At 42.0% G+C, this 23721-nt stretch overlaps 1 protein-coding gene and 1 long non-coding RNA gene across 2 annotated transcripts in view; both read right to left on the bottom strand.

Annotated features, from left to right (window-relative positions):
- The window catches only part of msh3 (mutS homolog 3 (E. coli)), a 66716-nt gene that overhangs the window by 26411 nt on the left and 16584 nt on the right, over window positions 1–23721 (bottom strand). Inside the window, 10 exon segments of the mRNA XM_062542878.1 lie at window positions 13770–13927; window positions 15447–15561; window positions 16477–16584; window positions 16857–16973; window positions 17742–17806; window positions 19533–19701; window positions 20107–20240; window positions 20242–20295; window positions 22303–22435; window positions 23420–23529. Of these exon segments, the coding sequence (XP_062398862.1) occupies window positions 13770–13927; window positions 15447–15561; window positions 16477–16584; window positions 16857–16973; window positions 17742–17806; window positions 19533–19701; window positions 20107–20240; window positions 20242–20295; window positions 22303–22435; window positions 23420–23529 (1163 nt within the window).
- LOC134088788 (uncharacterized) lies at window positions 138–7733 on the bottom strand. The gene is made up of 6 exons (XR_009939995.1): window positions 7607–7733; window positions 7311–7409; window positions 6604–6664; window positions 6092–6242; window positions 4678–4766; window positions 138–542 (listed from the first exon to the last, which is right to left on the bottom strand). It is a non-coding gene; the product is annotated as an uncharacterized LOC134088788 (long non-coding RNA).

Here is a 23721-nt window from a genome sequence, read left to right as displayed (position 1 = left end):
TCAGTTGAAGTACATTTAAAATGTCATTAAATCTGCAAATTAGCATAAACATTACTGTATTTCTGTTGTCTCAAAATACTGCTACAACACAACCTTGTTCTTTTTCAACATGTTTTTATTAACACTTGAAGCACACTTAAAACATACCAAAAATACTCTTAATCCAGTATTTATGATCATATCTTAATCCAGTATTTATTATATATTAATGAGTGCATTCACAATATTCTTTAAAATTAGGTGCCTTAAATGGGAAAAAAAGGGCAAACAAATACATTATCGAAAATACTGGTTTCCAGCTGGCTAACAATTCAGCCACATGAGGTAAAATGAAGTATAAACAAAAGCTCAAATAAATAACATTTCTTGTTAATCTAATACCAATGCTAATGAGGGATCGGTTTAAGGTCCTTCAGTCATAATACCATGTCTTCACTGCCAGTGTCACTGGTAGTGCGTGGTGAGTCGCTTTGGCTGGAGGAAATAGATGAATCTGCCATGTTGTTTATGACTGCTTTCAGTGATGACACCATCTGGCAGCTCTAAAACAAGGATGCAATATAAAAAGGGTCAGTATCACATTATGACACAAAGAATAAGTATCACATTGTGGGAGGAGACTGGAGCACACTGATCTTACTTGCAGTCTTTATTGGTGCAAACAATAAACTGACGTTTCGACACTACTGTATCTTCAGACACAGTAGTGTCAAAGTTTATTGTTTGCACCAATAAAGACTGCAAGTAAGATCAGTGTGCTCCAGTCTCCTCCCTAATTGATTCTCCTGAAAGTCCTACTGAGAAGCACCTGAAACAGCAGACGAACAGCAGAGTTCTTCATTTGAAGAAGTATCACATTGTGTCAGAAAATAGAACATATACAGCGAGGATAATAAGTATTTGAACCCATGCTAAAGTTGACTAAAGAATATTTTTTTTAATTGATCTTAATGCCTTTAGTAAAAAAAGGACACCAATTGTCTTTGTGAATGTAATGTATCGTAAATAAATAAATGTTCTTCCTTAAAATACAGGAGTAAGTATTTGCACCTATGTTAAATTCCCATAGGGGCAGGAAGATTTATATTTTTAAAAGCCACTTATTTCATGGATCCAGGATACTAAGCATCCTGATAAAGTCTCCTCAGCCTTTGGAATTAAAATAGCCCCAAATCACATACCCTTCACCATACCTAGAGGCGGGTATGATGTTTTTTTCAGTTAGCCTATTAGCTGGTTTGATTTGCATTGAGCTCAATGAGCATCAAACCAGCTAATAACTGAAAAAAAAAAAAAAAAACACCATGCCAATCTCTAGGTATGGCGAAGGGTATGTGACAGGGATGGAAATTAGCCACCCGCCACCCGCCAAATGCGTGTAGTTTTGCGCGCTGGCGGGTGAAATATGTCAACACACCCGCCACTGTGGCGGGTAAGCAACTACTTCTACTTCAAGTTGTTTATTTCATCAGAATATTAGCAGTCGCCGCAGAGATAAGAACACACGCCTTGTATCAATAATCCTCAACATCGATGGACATGACGATCACAACAAACAAGAACGGAGCGCCTTAGAATGTTGGATCTCATCATTGCGTCAGAGCCTAGCCTACCATAGATATATGTCTATGTAGCCTACTCTTCCAGTTAACGTGGCCGCTAGATAGCCTACAACCATTGACTGTATACATTTACAACAAGGCTACTGGTTAATACGTTTAGGTAGGAAATACATTGGATATATATGTATAACAGATATACCAAACTCCGAGTCATGGTACCTAAGTTAAGCACCCAGCCAATTAAACATGACCAAGGAAAAAGTGAATGGGACAACTCACAATGCCATAGGCTACCACGGTAACCTACCTAAATCATAGAAGTTAACATTGCAAGACACTTATCTTGTATATATGTCTATGCTTATCTTTTTTATGACGTCAGAAATATTTCCCTTACCTTCTTTGTTTTTTTTGAACATTCACGTTATTTAATGAAAACGTGTAGGCTATCCTTGAACTTGAGTGACAGGCACTCAATTAGACCTACACACCACCCCTGTAATATCATTAAAGACAAGTGTAATCAAAATGAAGTATTCAAATTACTGAATATTTTGAGTAATTATGCATATGCTATACATTGTTAACAAAATATATAAAGTGTATGAATTCAAATATGAAATAGAAACAAGACCAGCCATTTTCTGAGCAGGGTTGAGCAGAGATTCGGATTGCCACTGCTCTGAATGATCTGTATCCAGTTTAAGGCAATAAGGTTTTGCCAGGGGCAGATTAATGTGGCCAGGGGGCCCTAGGCTATCAAGGCTACTCAAATCTTCAGTCAGAAAACAGACATTTCAAACTGCAAAGCACATTGTGAAAATATGCCTTTATGTGCTGTGTCTTCTCTCATTCTAGTCACATATTACTTGTCATTCATATTGAATGTTCCTCTGTTATGTGGAACTACACAGTGTTTAACTCCGTTTTGAGGCAGGATGTTATTGTAATTTATAGGCTATATGTTTATTATTGTATAGCTGACACCCTGACAAGTCTGGACTGCCATTTCTTCATTGTGGAAATAATGTGTTGGTCATTGAACCAAAAACACCCTGTGGTTTGGCTAATGCATTTCTTTATTTGTCTTCAATCCATAAAGGGACATGTCCAGACCAAACACACCCCATGCCATTTGATCCCACATCACAGCTACCCCCATAAGTTGGATGAGCACCCACCACATCAACGGATCTTCTAACATCAGGGGCTTTCACACGGGACAGCACTCTGCTAATTTGCTCGTCTTTCTCGCTGCTCGGTTCGGAGTTTCGTAGCCTACTGGGTGCGAGATATTGGGGGGTCGATTTTACCCCAATATCCCTCCTGTAGAGATAGCCTACACTTATTGTCGCCTCCGTTGCAGTGTAAATCCAAGCGGTCAACGTGTCGGCTCTTGTGTGAGATGGGTGGAGATGTCAATGACACTACAACAGCCTACAGTATGTCGAACCTACCACTGGAGATTTAAAATCTGACTGATCAAAAGCAGCAATAACAGAGACAGCACATTATAACAATCTTTAAATCCACAATCACAAAGCTTCCAGTCATTTAACGTTGACTGTCTCTCAGAATGCAATATGTGGCCATAGGCTTTCTTCGAGCGATAAAACTGTCTCATCTTCAGGAAACGTTACTCTCCTTCAATAACATGACGCACAACTTTACTTCCATTCATTTGATTAACAGCTAGACAAGGCAAGCATAAAATTAGTGGCGCTATCAGTATCATCAATAACGTCCATTGTGTCTTGAAGGCTTAAAATTCTGTCAATTTAGGGATTTTTGTTTGCAGGAGAATTTGATAGCTTTCTTTAGCTATTAGCCTTTTGTTTTTGAGCCCCGGTCTCATACTTTCTTTACGACATTTTCATATTGAACTGTAACTTGAATGGCGTATATTTTGAAAAAAAATGCACCTTATGAATTCCGCCATATTTACCCAATCAGCGTCTTACTACTACTTTGAATATCTATTTTGGACCAATGGAGTTTAATGTTCATTCTCTTATATCGATTTTAAGAAAGTCTTGTTTTGTTATGGCCAGGCTGGCACACATAGGGCCCCTAGGCTGCAGCCATATCTAGCCTATGATGATTCGCGCCTGGGTTTTGCCTATATTTTTGTAATGTAATAGACACAGTCACACTTTTTAAAAACTATTTCAGCTTGTGTAGGCCTATCAGTGCTTTCTTATTGAACACAATACCGCGATAATACCAAAAACCGTGATAATTTTGCTCACTATAACCGTGGGGTTAAATTTTCATACCGTTAGATCTCTACTTGGCAGTATAATGTATGGAACGGTTGAATATATATTGGCTGGTAAAAATGTTGAGTGGCTGGTAGATTTTAAAATCTACCTGCCACAGTGGCAGGTGGACAAAAAAGTTAATTTCCATCCCTGGTATGTGATGATGAGGGGCTATTTTAATTTCGTACGTCATGGTTGAGGTCTGGACTCTGTGCAGGCCGGTTAAGTTAATCCACACCAAATTCTATCATCCATGTCTTTATGGACCTTATTTTGCACACTGATGCACAGTCATGTTGGAAAAGAAAGAGATGGACAATTCCATGCTCCCAACTTTGTGAGAACAGTTTTGGGGATTGCACAAAGCAATATCCGCAAAGACATGGATGACAGAGTTTAGTGTTGACTGGCCTGCACAGTCCTGACCTCAACCCAATAAAACACCTTTGGGATGAATTAGAGCAGAGACTGAGGGCCCGTCTCCTCGTCCAACATCAATGTGTAACCTCACCAATGCGCAACCTCACCAATGCGCTTCTGGAAGAATGGTCAAAAATGCCCATAAACACACTCCTAAACCTTGTAGAAAGCCTTCTCAGAAGACTTGAAGTTGCTATAGCTGCAAAGGGTGGACCAACATCATATTAAACCCTATGAATTAAGAATGGGATGTCTATTGACATCACTATACTTTGGGCAATATAGTACACACCGATGCAAGCTCCGTAGTGCTTCATCAGTGAAAAATACTGTCCGTCTCCACAGCTTATTTTATGTGTTTTCATGCAGAAAAAAAGTCTGAGGTCAATTTTTGCCGAACTTAGACTGTTTTTTGGATATTCATTTGCACTTACCAGGTATTCCTTTATGAGTTTATCGGGGTCTTCAAGTACACAACAAGTGCTTTCAGGTGGCAAACTCTCAACGAGCCAATGATAGGATTCTGCAAAACAGGGAAATATAACTGAACACTAATTTACTTACACTTACAAATTTAGCATCTTAATGTTTACAATGCCTTTCTGTGAAACCCTCCAACGTTAATTTGGATTGGATTTTTTGGAACACATTCATTTTTAGTTGGCAGGTGCATGGTACGGCCTGTAGCTCGGTATCCGCCGTTCATTCCGACATACCAGCACTCCGACATTGACGTCCAATTGTCGTAGTGGAGGCATGTCTCTTCATGGGAAAAAGTCCCACCACTCCGACATTTTTTTTTTTCATGGTCGCAGTGGCGGTATTTAACTTTTTTTTCAAACAATGTGCCTTTCCGACATGAGGTCATTAATAGGCTATTAATGTCATAATTATATCCAACTGTGTAAAATAATAAAGATTCACATTTAAAATGTCATTGTGAAGAATTCTTGATATATGGTTATGTGTCTGTTGCGTGCGCGACTCGGGGAAGTGAAAGCAGTTCTGTATACATGGCAAGTTCTCGTTAATCGCGGACTAAGTGAAGCTAAATTAAGTTATTATTTTGCTGTCACTTCGTTTGTTTCATGGCCTAGAAGGTTGTATTTGGTATCTGTGGATAGCTCTAGCTCTCCTCTTTTATCTGACATGCAAGCCATATCTTTTTGACCAAGGTTTCACGAGTAAATCAAACGAAATTAGCGGTAGCCGAAGATATGACATTCTTATTTGTTTGTCACTTCGTCTGTTTTTATAACACAAAAGGATCGATGTGTTTGGTATCGATGGAAAGCTCTGTTTCTCCTCTTTCATTTGATATGCGTGTCATGTCTGTACGATGCCTGGTCCCGGAGTAATTCAAGCGAGAGCAGTGGCTGCATGGGTGAACGCAGAGCAATATAGAAAGTAAATATGATATACTTTATATTAAATTCATGATTATATTTTATTTTCATACTTGATCGTACAGACACGTGTCTAGTCTCGTTGGAAAGCCCCGGTTCTGCCCTTTCATGCAATATAGGTCTCATCTCGATGTGACTAATAATCGTGGAGCAATGTAACAGAGAAGAATGGGTGTGTTTTCTGATGCACTTTGCGTCCGTCGGGCTCATAGGGTCCGTTAAATTGACTTGAAAAAAAATAGGATTTGTAAACTGTCGGAATGGGGGTACTAAAATGTGTCGGATTGGCAGCATGTCGAAATAGCAGCATGTCGAAATAGAGGCATGTCTAAATGGAAGCATGTCGTAGTGGTGGCATGTCTGAGTGGCAGCATGTAACCCTGTAGCTCATGGCCTAATATTGGTTTTCAAAGTGGGAGGCACAAAACAACTTCTCACTAACCCAATCAATGGCAGCCATGATCTCCTTGATCTTATGTCCTGTTTTTCCTCCCTTCCTATGGCACTCAGCAGACAGCCTGGAGCAGATGATGTGCGACTGAAGTCCAAGTTTATGCCAGAACTTGACAACGCCTGTGAAATTCTGCACATATCTTGAATCATACGAGGGTAGAGGAGACAGAAAGAATGTACAAAACAACCTAGAAAGAATAACAACTAGTATACAGAAAATATTGATCTGTGTCATGGTATGTCTTGAATACAATAGTTAAGTGTGTTCTCAAATTCAAACAAATTGTGAATACAAATAACATTCCTTTAAAAACAGCCCTTAAACATGCAATGTACATTTTTGTGACTCAAACGACAGTTTAATGTAGTCAGACTAACAGGTTTTTGGACTGTTTTGTTGGCATGATATCTGCTTAAGTGACTATGAAGAGCATTCCATGCTTTTAATGAGAATATGCACATAGGTATGGGTGTCTACAACCAAAGTAACCATGAGCTAACCTGATGCTTCTGTAAGAGAGACCTCAATGACACTGATGTCTTGCACTCTGCACTGCCACATCTGTGGAGAAAGAAAGCATATCAAACTCAACAAATTTACACCATGTAAAACTATAATAGTATTAGATTACTGAATCATTTTAGAACTATGAAGAAAACATTTAATTACATTGAGGCCTTATTAATTAACAAATCACTCAAACATTTAGAGTAGGCAGCCTCTACCATGATCATGAAAAACGTATAATTACTTAATTACCCACAATTTGGTTGTAAACAAATCTTTTCAATGGCAAACTGCAATTTGCTTTACTCGTTTAACTGATATGTAAGTCGAATGAGAGCCAATAGCCTGCAATAATGCTGAGCACCTCATACAAAAATAATGAGAAGTCTAATGGTTGTGTAAGTTACAGAGACTAGGCAAGATGGTGTAGTTTGCTACACGAACATTAAAATAATTCAAATGTTTCTGGACGAACTTTAGTGTCTGTACCAATGCAAATTGTTCATGACACACAAGGACAATTTGGTCAAACAGACTGGCCGTACCTACGTTTAAACATTACACTTTTCAGATAATAATCAAACTACTATTATTCTAAGCCATAAACCTAGGCTGCGTTTGTGCGGGGCTAGTGGCTACCTTATGTTAGCCGACCGTTAACTGCTAGCATAAAACAGTAAACACGTGAAGTCATCCTGACCTGGTCACTTCCATGAACATTCATCTTTTATGAAACAATCCCATCAAGGCATAACCATCCCTATCTTCGGCAGGGAGTGAAACCATGAGTAGAACTGACCTGGGAAACATGATAAAATTCTAACGTTAGCCTGAGATGATAACTTAGCCGCCATGACTTTTTACCTGCTCGAGTTAACATTATTTACACTTACACACGAGATCTGCTGAATGATTATTTAAGTTGGTGTTATGCTAAACTCCCTAAAATTACCCCAAACTCAAAATAAGAACACTGTGTGAATAGCAAATACATACCTGACAATCCACGAGTGAGGAACAGAGGCAGACCTGCCGCAGCCAGAGAGTGTTTTGAAATAATGCTCCTACGGCGACCATTGACGGACACATTTCCTCCAAACACCTAATCGAATGCGTTTCGCACAACTGACTCCATTTCACCTAAACCTACTTTTATTATGTAAATCCTACGAAAAATGATTCAGTGAGATGAGCAATAGTGAGATTAATTTTTTTTGAGAGTGAGTAGGCTACTGCCAAGTCCTGAGATTCTGATACTGAATTGACATGTAAATACAATATCTGAACAAAGAACTATGTTCTTCACCTGTTAGGCTACATAAAGTGCTGAACAAATGTTACTAAATAATAATAAATACACAATAATAATAAAGTATGCCTAAAACGTATGCCTATAAATCCCAGGTTGAATATAAGTGCTCTTAAATGTACTAAAAAGGTTTTTAGAAAATTTGCAAAATCTACTGTACTAACTAGAAAGTACACTGTCAGTAGAATATAACAAAAATGTACTGGAAAAAAAGTATATTTTATACTGCCTTTAAAAATATGCTAACATTTTAGCACACTTACAGCAACATTTTATCATATTTTTTAAAACATATTTATTCATCACTTACTAAAAGTTGAACTTAATTGTATTTTTTAAAAGTATACTTTTTAGTTTAAAGAAAAGTATACTTTTGAAAAATGAAATTAAATGCAACTATAAGTAAGTGTTGAATAAATAGGTTTATATAAATATGCTAAAATGTAACTTTAAGTATGCTTACAATTTAGCATATTTTTTAAAGGCAGTATAAAATATATTTAAATTTCACTCTACTGATAGTGTACTTCAGAATTCCATACTTAAGTACAGTATAGGTATGTACTAAGGAAATACAAATGTATTTCAATTACACTACTTTGAATTCCAAACACGTTTTTAGTATATTTAAGTATACTTCTTTTCGACCTGGGAACCTATTCCTTGAATCCTCCTGAGTGTGTACCACCTTGCTCAAAGCGCACATCTACATCTACCTTTAACATGCAGGCATGTGCATCTATAGTCTGATGTTATAATTTATTTGTTTCGGGTGTTCTGTGGAGTGTTTTCAGTGGCAGGCTGGATGTTACCGTTGACTTGCGTTATCTCGGCACCAGATTAGCACGAGATGAACGCTGCAACTCAAGGAAGGGCAGAAATTCACTGAAAATGGTCTCCACCGACCTATATCACCCCGACTAAAGCCTACCTTACATTGACAGACTTTGCAAAGATTTGGAAAAGATTTTTGAAAGACTACAGTCTCAGACCCTCTCACATCTAAAGACAATTCATTGAGTTTCTAGTCACAGTCTAGTCACAGGCCAGTCTCAGATTAGGATTTTGCAAAGACTGTGGGTCACTATTTACAAGACTGCTACTAGATTCCTTCAAATTATTTCAATCATGCACTAGGCTACGTCATCATCAACAGGAACTCATACGATAGCCTACTCATATCAAAGTCATTTTTTCGCGTTTCTGCAGCATTGTTTCATGTATGACATCCCTAACAGATATAGAGCTGTTCTGTCACATAGAATAATTAAGACTCATAATTTATAAGAAATGAAATAACAAATAATCATATAGGCTACATCTGTCGCCTATTTTGCCCCTTCCTGTTTGGTGTTGGAGCGAGGTCACTATTGGTTTTTAATGTTCACGTCACTATTTGCATGAGCCACGACTGAAAAGACTTCCGATAATATCAAACATGTTTGATATTGTTGTAACGGCAAAACTAGAAAAAGACTGACTCCGACGGACTTAAAACCGCTAAGATTGGCACCTTACACTAAACGATTTAGTGGACGGGAGCGCGCCGCGATTCCAGTAGGCTACAACTCCCATGATTTCCGTCTGATTTTGGAAATTTAGTCGCCGACTGTTAAAACAGACCAAAATCGTACAATGTAAGCCAGCCTTTAGAGTTAGAATTCTGTGGCATTGACTTTGTAACTCATAAAAGGCGTGGTGGAAATGTAAACAAATGTTTATTGCAATGTGAATGTAGATATATTTTCTATTTAAAAACACTGTATCCAAATGGCTTCAATGAGGAATTGGAGATGTCCTGTTTTCTGTAATCCTTATTAAGTGTTTGATTGCTTATTTGCACACTGTTTGCTGCTTGGTTACTATGACCAATGTGTTGGGTCATGTGATTGGCTTTGTATGTACAGTATCTTGTAATTGTCTAATGATCATCTCTGATTGTATGCATCTGATTTGGACTGGTTAAATGGTTGGCTCTGTCTGTTATCTCTAGGGTTGGGTATCGAGAATCGAGAATCGATGGGAACCGGGACTAGCTTTCCAATTCTCCCGGAATCGTTCAAAAGTTTACATTTCAATTTCCTAGTATCGATTCCCAGTCCGCGAACCGGAAGAAGAAACCGCTTAACACCAACGAAGAAGGTGTTTGCATAACCGAGCTGAGGCATCAAGACGACAGTTCATAGATTTGATATTTATATTGTAGTTGAAAACATCCCTGTGAGAAATTCATAGTAAAGTTCATAAAAAGTAAAAAGTTCATAGAATTAAAATTGATGGAGAAGATCAGACCGTTGGTTAGCTAGCTCATTTAAAATATCCAAACTTTTTTGACCCTGCCTCTTACAAGAATCGGAATCGAGAATCATTAGGAACCGGAATCGAAACAACGAATCGAAATCGGAATAGTTCAAATTCAAACAATACCCAACCGTAGTTATCTCTGATTTGCACTGAGGATAGTCCAGGGAAACGTTTGTACAGCACGTTATTGCACTTTTGCACTATGTGAGAAAAAAAGCCTTTAAAATAACAAACAAAATACAAGTGGTTTAAAACTAAACCTCTCTTTTTGACTTGTGTTTTTCTGAGTGCAAGTCCTCCCTGTCTGTTCAAAAAGTTTCTCAACCCCAGCGGTTTTAGCCCTATACATTTCATTGCTGCAGACAGGTAGCCTGACGAGCCAGATCCACATCAAGATGTAGGGTCTGGACACTCACCATAGACAGGGCTCAATCGGAGGGGTGGGATAAACAGTTGTCTTTCAAATTCCCTCCCCGCAATAGGATAACGCTAAACGAATCATCTTCTTGTTTTCAAGTAGCAGGATGCGTAACCTTCCCTCTCCACGCAATAGGATAATGCTAAACTAATCATCTTCTTGTTTTCAAATAACAGGATGCGTTACCGTCGCAACTTCTGGTCGCATGTCAGTCACCATTATGTTAAGCCCACCCACCGACTCTATACACGCTGTGATTGACCCGCTGGTTTTTCGAGTTCTCAGCTCCCTGGCTCTATGGATCGTGCCTAGACTGCCCCGCCATGATGTCTGTAGGTGTTCACAGCTACTTATGGATCGTGCCTAGACTGCCCCGCCATGATGTCTGTAGGTGTTCACAGCTACATGTCTGCTCCATGATGTCTGTAGGTGTTCACAGCTACTTGTGCATGTGTGAATGAGTGTGTATAATCAAGGTATTATAGCCATCTAAATGCATCCGTCATTTCACACAGAACCCTGTTCTGATGTGTGTTTACCTAACGCCCCTGTCCTTCTGCCAAACAAACAGAGACTGGGTGGCTGCAGGCTGAACTTTAATTGGCTTCTGTCCTAACGTGATCTTTACTAGTTAATTAGAAAAAAAAGCAAACGCCCCTCCGGGGAGGAGAGGCAATTAGCTTTCATTCCCTAGATACATCCCACGGCAACAATACTCGGGAAGGAGAAAAAGAGAAAAACAAAAAAGACAATAGATAAAATTACATAGCTTCACCTAGAAATCTTTTCACTGTAATGAAATCCTGATCTAATTATATCAAGGTTAAGTTAGCTGTTGAGATTCGAGTCATCTCAACAATACAGTGGCTGTCAGAGTATGAGGTCATTTTGTAATTCATGTCCATTTTGCCATCTGTTAACATAACAGAAATGTTAAATGTACTACTGTTTGTAGTGCTCGCTGACTTTTGAGAAGTGTGCAGAGAGAATCTTGGCAAATCAGATGAGAGATTCAGTAGCAGCAATGTTGACTTTTAACCCCAGTGAGGACCAGGCCTTTGGTAAGCCATGTACTTGCACCAAATGAGAGAACTGCAATTATTTCCATGACAAGAGTAATTCTATTGCTTTGGGGAGGGAAACAATGCTAATGAGGACTAGCGATCCCCGTCCACAGCAGACAGGCAGACCTAGAGAGGAATTTCTTTGGAAAAATTGAGGAGCTTTTCCTGCTTGCCAAGTCAGCTGAAACTCGAGCGGCACAACCAGCTCTCGAGAACATGCTATGGGAGCACAGAAGTCACACCTGTTTCTAATTAGATAACTGTATGTGAGGCGCAACGCACACAGAGCGACGTTATAGTCTGTGTATCAGCAGAAAACAGGCCTCGTGTTCCCAACAAGGTCCCCGTACCATCAATTAATACCCAAGCCTAAGAGCAAACAGAGGGCGTGTGCCAATAGAACACAATGAAAATTGATGACAAACAATGTTAGGCGACGGTGGTGATCCAAGTCTCATCTGTAACTCGCCAATTCTTTGATTGTTTATCTTCAAAAAAACAGATAGGATGCAAATGCAAGATGAAAGATTGAAAGATGGTATTGGCTGCTCATCTATCATTCAATTAGTGGTGCAAGTCGAGGGGAATCGGATGTAGCGACAGCGCAACGCTGGACAATACTGTTATCAGGCCATTTTTCATGTCTAAAGTGGGAACATGAAAAGATTACTCAGGATTAGTGTGGATGTTATTTCCAAAAATAGCCGTGCGGGCACAATTCACAAGTAAGATGGATGGGAGAAAGCAAACATCTGTTGAATCTGACGTAGCATAGGTTTCATAACAAGTGATCTCCACTCACTGTGTAATGCAAGAATTAAGGCTGTAAAATGTACGCTTTCTTTAAATGGAGTGGAAGCACGGACAGAAGAGAGACATCCCCCATTGAAATAGAATCTGACATTTCACTGATATAAAGGGTCATGCTGACATCTACTTTTTGAGATTTCTGGATAAAAACAAAAAAAAACATCAATTAAGTCACTGATTTTTCCTGCAACACTGAAGTACCTGAGAAATGTCTGTGTAGAGTTTCTCTTTCTTCTTTTCTCTTTCTTCGAACTTTTTGATGCGATTTTGGCATCGAGGCGAACAGAACACATTCTACTGTTAAAACTGAAACATCTCACTACTCAGCAGATCTGTATCCCTTTGTCCTGACAAATGACAAATGAGGCATGAATGTCACACTTGCACTAATCCATACACCGTCCCCGTCAAGGGTGGCAACCTGCTAAGAGGCTCAGTTTCTGATCATGTTGTCCATCTTCATTTCATGCACTTCCTTCACTGACCTCAAGCTGAAGCTGTGGATGAACTGTGCAGGGTTTTTTTTACGTCTGCACGTTCAGATGTTTTCAACAACAAGCAATCTGTCGTGTGCTTTAATACCGCTGTCATGGCCACAGTGTGACTTATGATTAGTCTACTACAGCTGAGTGCAGCATTTCGTTCCAATTATCTAGGGTGTAAAACTCAAAGACGACTCAACTCAAACTCAAAGAGTGAAAGACTAAAGAGACGATTCCTAGAACTACAGTATTACACCACAGAGATACGTTTTGATTCCCTTTCGCATTTGCTCAAGTGCACTCTGACAACACAGCTTGTGTAATGTAGAGCAAAATCAGGACATCACTGGCAGCTCAGATGAAGAGAACAGACACAATGTGCGGCTGACACAAAAGAATAACATCATAAAACCCTAATCACCAGCTAGGCACTTTAAGAGTCAACTAGGAAGAATTAATATTCATATCTCATGCTCACTGTGGCGCACCCTCCTAAGCTACAGGATGTCGATTTACATGTTCTGTTCTGTTTACTTGAAAAAATTGACTCCAAAGTAACTCGAAGTTAAAGAAGTACACGGTCACCTGCTTGTGTGCTTTTAGGATATCAAACCCATGCTCTCTTAGTGTGAATGCTTTAACCTGCTTTAACATGGGCACTGCACTGAAAATCAACAACCAACACAGCAAGGTGGGTAACGGGAAGGACCGAACGCACTGTAAGCACCTTGAGGGTCTGATCAGAGGCCTGTTTGCTGGACCGGAGCGTTACCTGGTGTAGATGCCGTCCACAACCCCTATGGAGGCCTCCTGGGCCGGGACGAATGAGCCCAGCTGGGCCATGATGGTGATGAGGGCCACCTGGCGAATGTAGGAGCTCTTCCCTCCCATGTTGGGCCCTGTGATGATCATGGTGCGCTTCTCCTCGCCCTGGAAGGCAGGGGGCACAAGAGACAAAGGAGTGGACGGTGTGATAGTTGGTCATCTCATTCAGTTCAATTTATATTTGCAAGTAAGAGCAAGGAAGTCTCTGTCCCTCTGCTTCGACAGTTACTCGCTGTTTACACAGTAAAAGCCCTTTCATCTCCCTTTCTTTTGCCCACACACAAACATTCTCCCTCTTTGTGAATGTACAGGACAACCAAAGCACATACTGTAATGATGGCAAAGCTGTGTTTGTAAGATCATTTGGATGCATATTTATGAGGGCATGGCCAGAAGGATCACTGAGTTGATTCACAATATCCAGCATTTATAAGAGGTATCATGACTTCTGGCTGGCAGGTCGAGATCATTCTCTCCATAGCTTGAGGCAAGAGGTGACCCTATCTATGTTAGCACATCCGCAGCATGCAAAAGACAGTCGTGACAACACTGAAGTCATAATCATCAACAATGTTTAGATACGCTCTGTATAACTTGAAGGAGAAACAGATGTTTTGTGTGCTTGTGTGAGTCTTGTGTGCGAAAGACAAATAGTTGACATATCCGGACTGGCATGCTCTGTCAGATGTGTCCTTAATTCATTTTAAATGTGATGATCAAATGTGTGGACAAAAATGATACTAGTAATAGTATATTAATCAAATTTAGACTTACTTATCTTCCTGAAAAGACGAAATTGACTTAAACGGTTAAAGCTCTAAGCTGTGATGCTGACCTGGCACTCACAACATATTCTCCAAATCAACAGATGATTTAGAGAGCACTACATTTACAGACTGAGGGAAGACATGAAAGAACAAAACATTTGACTCTTGCAAAACGATACTGATCATTAAAAAGTGAGTGAAGTGATTTTTTATTTTTTTTTAAACTTGAACGAATTTTATTTCAGTGCTATCACCCAAGCGAAAAAACGTTTGCTGGAGTTTGATTTTTCAGACCAAAGAAAACTCCTTTGATCACAGTAGAATGTCTCAAGAGTGGAGAGTTTTTGCGGTGAATGACTGTGCTTGGCACAAGTGGGCAGTTTAACTTGAGACGTTATAAATGTGTTCGCTTTTTCCCCCCAGACCCTTAAAAGGAAACGGTCCAATGGATCTGTGAGGAGAATAATGCAAAGGCTGGCAAAGACAAATGCAGATTATTACAGCGGAGTGGGTAGGCAGGTTGGCTTGTAATTCCAGCACATTTTCTGAGCACTGAGGGAAAAAAAAGGATTAACCTAACTGCTTTTAAAAATCGGAACGGCCATAGCCATCAACCACCTACACTACCCTTCTTCCATTTTTCTTTTATTCAATACCAAAAAGCATCCACAGCAATCTTGTTACAAAACATCAGAATTTGATATAAAAAAAAAAAAAAGGTAAACAAGAATCTAAACAGGCCACAGGTAGTTATGAACAAACAAACACACATACACACACACACACACACTGGTGTTGCTAAGAGGCATACAGTATGACACAGTGGGGAGGTATCTCAGCATGGGAGCGGGCCTCACCTGCAGCTGCGTGTCGTTGGGCACATACTGATCCTGTTCGCCCAGCAGGACATCAATCACTGGGTGCCGGCCCTCTCGGATCACGATCTGACGCTGCTCTTCCAGCACCTCAGGCCTGGAATAGAACAGGCAAGTGTATTTTTAGGGACTAACTTCACAGAAGGGGTAAATAGGCAGAACTATTACACGACACTGAGAGCTATTAACTGTTCAAAAGCTAAAAAAAAAATTAAAAACCTAAAATTAAACCTAAGAGTTCAGAGATTCTACCTCCAGCCTAAAGTGTCCATCTCCACAGTATATACACTATTGCTCACACAGAGCTATTTTAATATTCCACATAAAATGTTCTCTGAAAGAAGAACCCTTTATGTGCCAAAAAGTGTTCTGCAGATCCGAAGACAACTATTCAACAAGAAGTCCTCCAAAATATTTCTATAAAGTAGAGACCTTTGAAGGTTCTTCTATCCGTAGGAGTAAAAGAAACTCCTACTTCCTTTTAAAACTCTGCAGTAGAGGACGGTTGGGGGGTGTTTAGAACCTGGACAGCGGGTGGGTGGGTAACCCTAGTTGCAACAGGAGAAACAAGGCATTCGTATAGAGTGGAGTGGGGGTGTAGTTGGTATAAAAAGAACTCTGCCTTCAAAGTCAAATCCACTCCCCCACACCGACTGTGCGTGTGTGGGAAGCATTCTCCCACTGGGTTGTGTACACAACCTCCCTCCCTCTCCTCTGCTCTCCTCCCTCTCCTCAGTTATGAGACCTCTTTTTTTGGAGACACATAAGTTTATGAATTAACCGTTTCCCGACAGCTCATTTTCTCGAAACAATTCTAAGCCTGACGGGAAAACACAATAACTCCGTGCTGAGTGCTGTAGGCTCCTCACTCTTTCATATTAAGCCACTGCAAGAGCGTTTCTGAGGAGGAGAGCAAGCCAGCAACGGGTATGACATACAGCTGGGGAGATGAACCATGACAGTCACTGCAGAAGGATATGAGAGAATGAAAAGCCCAACCTCATTACATCACCTGCAGTAATTGTTTTCTTTAGCAACCTGCGCCAATGAGATGAGGCAGTCCACGGTTGCTAGGTGACACACGGCTTTCCTCAGAATGTAGTAGTGCTCCCCAAACAAACTAAAAGGAGATTTAAAAACAAATAATGAAATCATACACATGCAGACAACAGGGGGTAAGAGATTTAAATCATTTCCAAGCATGCTAAATCCACATTTCTGGGTTTTTTTTCCCTCTGTCATGAGGCTAAAATACCAGCTTAGCCAGAGAGGGGCTGGAGAAGTCTGCATGCAACAGACAGGCTCCCGTGGGATGATGGGGAGTGAGGGGGAGAGAGAGAGAGGGAGGGAGGGAGGGAGGGAGAGAGGGAAGGAGAGCTGGGGTTTACATACTGCAGAAAGTTGATCCACTCGCGGCCGCAGTCAATAACCAGCTGCTCTCGGAGCCGCAGGAGCTGGCGGTGCTTCTCCACGATGAAGGGAGAGTGGTAGCGTCCCACGACCTTTGTGCTGGAGAGAGAGAGAGAGAGAGAGAGAGAGAGAGAGAGAGAGAGAAGAGAGAGATGAAGCTATAGAGGAGAAGAGACTAAGCGGGAGTTGAGGCTTAAAGGATCGAACTGGGCTCTCGGGGGCACTTCCGCTGTGAGGGAAGGCTGCCTGGTGGCAGGAGTGGGATGCCGAGGGCAAACACACACACACACACACACACACACACACACAGAGAGAGAGCTCCGCATAGAGCACGCACTCTGCCCCTCCATTTCAAAACAGTCAACCACCAGCACCACAGAAGTCCAAAAATGCTGTTACATAAAAGAAAGTCCAACAAAGCATCATTATGTAACAGAGGGCCCAAGCAATGTACAAGTAAGACAAATCAGACAATGATTATTCTTGTTCATTGTTGCTTGTCTTGGGGAGCTATTGATGTGGCTGCAGCGTCAACACCACATTCAGGTTTAAGTGCCAACAGGGACCGGAGTTCAAATCCCACCCGCTGTCACATCCTGATTCCACCCAATCTCTCTCTCCCCTTGCTTCCTACTGTAACACTGTCCTATCTAAATGAAGGCAAAATGGATGAAAAATATACTTTAAAAAATTGTTGTGAGTGAAAAAAACATTCATATGCATTCATCTGCATTCGTATGCAGACAGAGAGATATTATTAGATGCCCCCTACAATTTGGTCTCCCTCCCGTTCTTCTTTTGGGAGGGTTTCTGTATCCTTCAATTCAATTGTGCATTCAGACATGTTGACAGGCTGTTGCCTCATACCTGCTGATTTTGCTCCAGTCGCCTGGCACTTTAGATGACATGGAGTTCTTCACCTCAATCAGGAACTGAGTGGGCAGAGGAAGGAGAAAGAGAGGGAGAGAGAGAGAAAGAGAGAGAGAGAGAGAGAGAGAGAGACAGAGACAGAGACACAGAGAGAGGGGAAAAAAGGAAAGAAATGAAGAAAGAGATAAAAAAGAAAGGCAGAGACAAAAAGGGGCGAAAACTGATTACTCTCTTCACCAGTCACATGTGAAATACAGAAAAGGTGGGCTGGATTAATCGCCCATTGTAATGGCCTCCCATCAGGTCACGCCAGCTAACTGACTTTTAGGGCGAAGCGCCATAAACAAGCCTCTGCTCTCCGCAGGCCGCTATAAATAACAGCAGGCCAAATCAGCAGGCGAGACATGCGAGAGCGCTCTGATTAAAAGGCTGTGAGAGAGCAGGACAATGGGACAAATCCCAAACCAGATCACCGCTCTGACCATCCATCTTACCACAGGGGACAAAACCATCAGTCTCCCTGTCCATGCACACCAACACACACACACACACACACACACACACACACACACACCAACACACACACACACACACACACACTAACACACACACCAACACGCACACAAACACACACACAAACACACACACACACAAACACACACACACACACACCAACACGCACACAAACACAAACACACACAAACACAAACACACACACAAACACAAACACAAACACACACACAAACACACACACAAACACACACACAAACACACACACACAAACACACACACACAAACACACACACACAAACACTCTCTCTCTCACCCACACACACACACACACACACACACACCAACACTCTGACACACATCTGCCTCCTCCTCTGCCAGGGCATAACTATGTGTGTGGCCCGATCAGGTCACCAGTGCTCGGCCGTGACCCCCGTGTCAGCCCTGAGTGGACGGCAGGAGGGCCAATCAGCACAAACAAAATGAACGCCGTGGCCCGGCGCAGAGAGAGGGGCAGCAGCTGTAAAATATGCAATCCGGCTGGGTATTCCAGAGACGCCGCAATGGGATGGGAGGGAGAGGGACGAGATCGGAGAACGGAGACAGGAGAGAGGAGAGGGCAGCATACTAATCCACACAGAGTCACCTGTCTGTCCTTCACGGCCTTGTCTGAACGGGCGGACTCGCAGGGGTCACTTTCTGGAAGGTGTGGAGGGGAGTGCTAATCTGATTCACACACATGCTTGGCACTGAGCATCAGAGCCTCACAGTGTCCAACTCTCATCCGTATTAACAGCATGCCAGCAGATGATTACAGCATGTTATAAAGCAGGTAGCATGTGTGTAGCTACCTAGTTTCTTTACCTTGATTTAACAACTTGAACTAACATTTTGCTTAAAATAATGAGTGTGATGAAAAGGTTTAGGGCATCTTTTCTTCACAGGCTAAAAACAAACAGATGAACTGTTACAATATGCAATGCTTATTGCAACTGACTGGCATCAAGAGATATGTAATGAGAAGCTAAATATACTGTATACTCTCACAAACTATAGTGTTTCTAATGCAATATGAACACAGCAACACTGGATGTGTACAACTGCTTTCATGAATAATGTCCCATAAGATATCACTTTATACTTGCTTTACGTTAGTATTTCTATGTACTGTACTGTATGTGACAAATAAACCTCCTTGTATCCTTGTATACTTTAGAATGAAACAGAATACAGATGTAAACTCTTCTAGTGTGCAGCCTTCATGCAGCCTGTCCTTACCTCCTGTCCAGAGACAGTCACGTAGTCCAGAGCTGGGCTGCTCAGAAGGAGACGAACCTCTCGTCGGTGCTCCAGGATCTCTTGCAGGGTCGACTGAATCTCTGCTTTCCTCTCACGAATCAGAGGGAAGTCCGTCAGGTCTGCAAAAAGCTCAGTCTTGTCCCCTTTCCTGTCGAATCGTTTAACAGAAACCATATTCTAAATCACAGAACTCAGAAGAACTAAAAAAACCTCACCTGAAGTCTATCAACTTAAATCAAAATACTATTGATACCATGCACTACATGTCAAACTCAGCAAATGGCTCATCATAGTCCGCTAGTTGACCATGCAATGTTTGCACTCTTCCTACAGTCCTGCCACTGTGAATGGGAAATAAACAAATGGCTTGGACCATAAGGCATTGGAGACGAGGATGGGTGAAACTTAATTGGCTGCTGAACTAAAGTATGGACATCTTTTCACACAACCGCATCCCGGGCTGCATCCTCAATCGCTGACTTCCTTGCGCATGATAATCGGATAAGTTAAAGGAGCAAGCCAGTTCCACTAGTGCTGGCCAATGATCACTCACTTGGCGGCGGCCTCGTTGAGCACCCGGAGGAAGTCTTTGGCGGGGGCCAGCAGCTGCGGCAGGCCCAGCACGAGGCTCTGGAGTAGGCTGGAGTGGAGCTGGGACTGGGCGAGCGGAGCCAGCGACTGGAGCTCCACAGGCAAGGCGCGCAAGCGTGCTGCTGATGAGGTAGAACTCCTGTGTGGAGCACTGCAGCGGCAAGCCCCAACACACACATACACGCAAGCACGCACGCAAACAGACACAGACACAGACACGCACACGCACGCGCACGCGCACGCGCACGCGCACGCGCACGCGCACGCACACGCACACGCACACGCACACGCACACGCACACGCACACGCACACGCACACGCACACGCACACGCACACACACACACACACACACACACACACACACACACACACACACACACACACAGGTACAGACACACACAGACACATGCAAGTTGGTATGTTAATTGACAAAGCCATACTATGCATGTCAAATACTAGGCCTATATCTTAATCTACTGTACTGTATATCAGCAAATCTAAAATAAGGACAAAAACTGAAGCATAAGAGCCCATTTAAAGCACACAAAGAGCATGGTGGGAGGCCCAGAGCCATATAAAGAGAGAGTTGCGACAACCCGGGTACAGAAAATTCGGTTTGTGACGTGGTTCGTGTAACTTTAAGTAGTTCAAATAGTTCCCGGAAGCGATTTTGACTGTTCGTTAGAATCATAAAATAACCGTCTTTTACTGTCTGTTAACGAGTGTTCGATCCTAACTTCCGGGAACTATTGTTGAGAAAATATGGAACATTAGCGTCAATGGAGTTGTCGCAACTCTCTCTTTATATGGCTCTGGGGAGGCCACATTCTTAAAAGGAGTTCCACTACATTCTATTTCCTTCCCATTTCTCATTAGAATTTTTAGTAAGTCAAGTAGACAGTGGTAACATTTGAGCTCTCTCCTAGCACATTCTTTGGCTGACTGTCTGTGCGGAAAGCAAGTTGAAAATCAGTTAATTCGATTTTGGCTGAGTAATCACTATAAACAGGCTTCATACCAAAAGATCAGAATTAATCTGTGCCTTAATAGGCATCATACTATTTAAACACACACATTTTTGTAGCATGGGGGTTTGTATCAAATTTCAATCAACATCCACAGATTACGTTTCTAAGTTCATTATCATCCACAAATGAAATGGCACAGTCCGAGGTCAAATCAGAAGAAATGTCATCTATGTGACATGAGAAACTGTAAAACTAATAATCAACTTACTGAAACTTAATGAAAAAGGGAAAAATTAGAAGGAAAATGATATCTAATATCTATATTATCAACACTCACCAACCGCACAGACAAATGTATTTCTAACCTTTTGAATGACTGACAGACTGATAATTATCTGCAGAGGCGGGAGGTCTTCTCTTCACTTGCCATTGGTGGCACAACAGCGAGGGGAAAGAAATGGCTGTCTCTAATAATCAGTTACGGGGTCTGTGAGAGCGCCGTGCAGGTTGGCCCGAGCTAATGAACGCTGCCTCCTGTCGCCGTGGTCGCTGCTCGGAGACAGCCCCTCGTTGCGTCCGCAGCAGCCCCCTCAGATAACAACCATCTCGCTCTCACCCCCCTTTTCATTACGCTAATGGCTGCCCCCATTCAGGAAGACCAGTTCATTAAGCACGGTGCGTTTCAGTCACCACTCCCCCCCCAACCCCCCCCCCCCCCCCCCCCCAGGATGAGAGCGTGGAGCGTGAGGGGCCGCAGAAATAACCGAAATACACAGCGCTAACGTTCACCACCGACACAACAATGTCGCTGATAAATGGACAAAATGTGACAGCCCAGATTTAAACAGAGGCCAGGTTTCCAAAGTAATCACCACAAGTTTGTAACAACGGCAAATGTTAGGTTGGAAAACACAATTTTGGCATGAACAGAGAAAAACCCACACATAATCTGCAAATAGAAATTCAGCTTGCCTGCTAACTGGCGTATTTGACAATCAGGAATCGGCATACATGGGGCCACACAGTCAATGCGCTTTGGAACCCATGATTTAGCCGGGCTTAGTGGCAACCAGGGGGCAAAAACTGAAAAAGTTCCGAATTGAATCCTGCCTCTATTGCTCCAGTGAAGTGTGAAACCAGGTCAGAGTGAGTCAGTTAGCTCTGGACTAAGCGTCTCCGTCTCCAGTACCTTTTTGTGGTAGATGCTGCAGATGCCCCTCTCCAGGTCGGGAAGCCGTTTCAGCAGGGACACGATGCTGGGCACGACGCTGGAGTCGGAGGAGAGGATTTCAGCCACGACGTCCTGTCTGTCCCGGATCTCCCTGAAGACGAGACGAGAGCGAGAGAGATGGACAGACAGAAAAAAAGAGAGAGAGGGCTGGATGAATACAGAGACTGGCAAGACATCCAGTAGGCCCTTTTACAGAAATATACTCTGAACTCACTGTTCTTGTTCATGAACACCACCACTGAAATGAACAGGTCAAACCGGGCAAACGCAATTTACCTTAATGGCCCATTCTGTCTTGTTGCAGGAGAACATGTATTGACCATGTGTTTTACAAACAGAATATGTACCTATTTGTACAGTAAACTGCTATCAATGATCGTATACCTACAATGATTACTTTATATGAAGCCAGAATATTTGTCACCCAAAGTGTAGACATTATCATTTAAATATAATGTTTACACAACAACAACAACAATGGAACAACTGAGGAGCTGGTAATAATGCATAAAAACAACAACAGCATAAAAATGAAACTCATACAACGTTAATCGCGGCGGATTTTGAGCATGTTGGAACCTTTCCATGATCGGCATGTTTTACACAGGCTTATGCTAGTTGAGGTCGCCGTCCTTTGAGTTATGACACGGGATTGTGGCTGTTGCATCACTACTTGATTCTCTGACGACGGTACAAGCCCAGTGTTGAGTTCTGCCATCCCTCAGCAGAACACAGATCTGCTCTACAGGAGCCCAAGCACTTCAACAGAGACAGACAGACAGACAGACAGACACTCATACACACACATGGACACAGACGCAGACACACACACAGGCGCGCACACACACACACACACATAGACACACACAGACACACTTTCTCTCACTGACTATTTGATGCTCCAATTATCGGATTAATCAAGTGGCTTCATCACATTGCATGATAGGTGATGAATGATGATTGTTGTCTTTTTAGTACACAGCTGTAAAAAAGACCTTTACCCTGTGCCAATACATCATAAGGGAACAAGCAATGCCTCTGATTCTGGTCTCGTACTCACACAGCTCCTACTTACTGAACTGATTTGAGGGGCTGCGTCACCCATTTCTTCATCAGCCTCTTCCCAAACGCTGTCTGGGTGTGGTCAAGCACCCACAGCAGACTCCCCTTCACAGCACCTGTAGTCTACACACAGAAACACACACACACACACACACACACACACACACACACACACACACACACACACACACACACACACACACACACACACACACACACACACACACACACACACACACACACACACACACACACACACACACACACACACACACACACACAATTAACCAGAACATTCTCCAAGGCACATAGAGA

This window comes from Sardina pilchardus, chromosome 8, assembly GCF_963854185.1.
Source record: "Sardina pilchardus chromosome 8, fSarPil1.1, whole genome shotgun sequence".
Lineage (NCBI taxonomy): Eukaryota > Metazoa > Chordata > Actinopteri > Clupeiformes > Clupeidae > Sardina > Sardina pilchardus.
The sequence above is the reverse complement of the archived record's forward strand: the minus strand, read 5'-3'. Positions and strand labels throughout refer to the sequence as shown.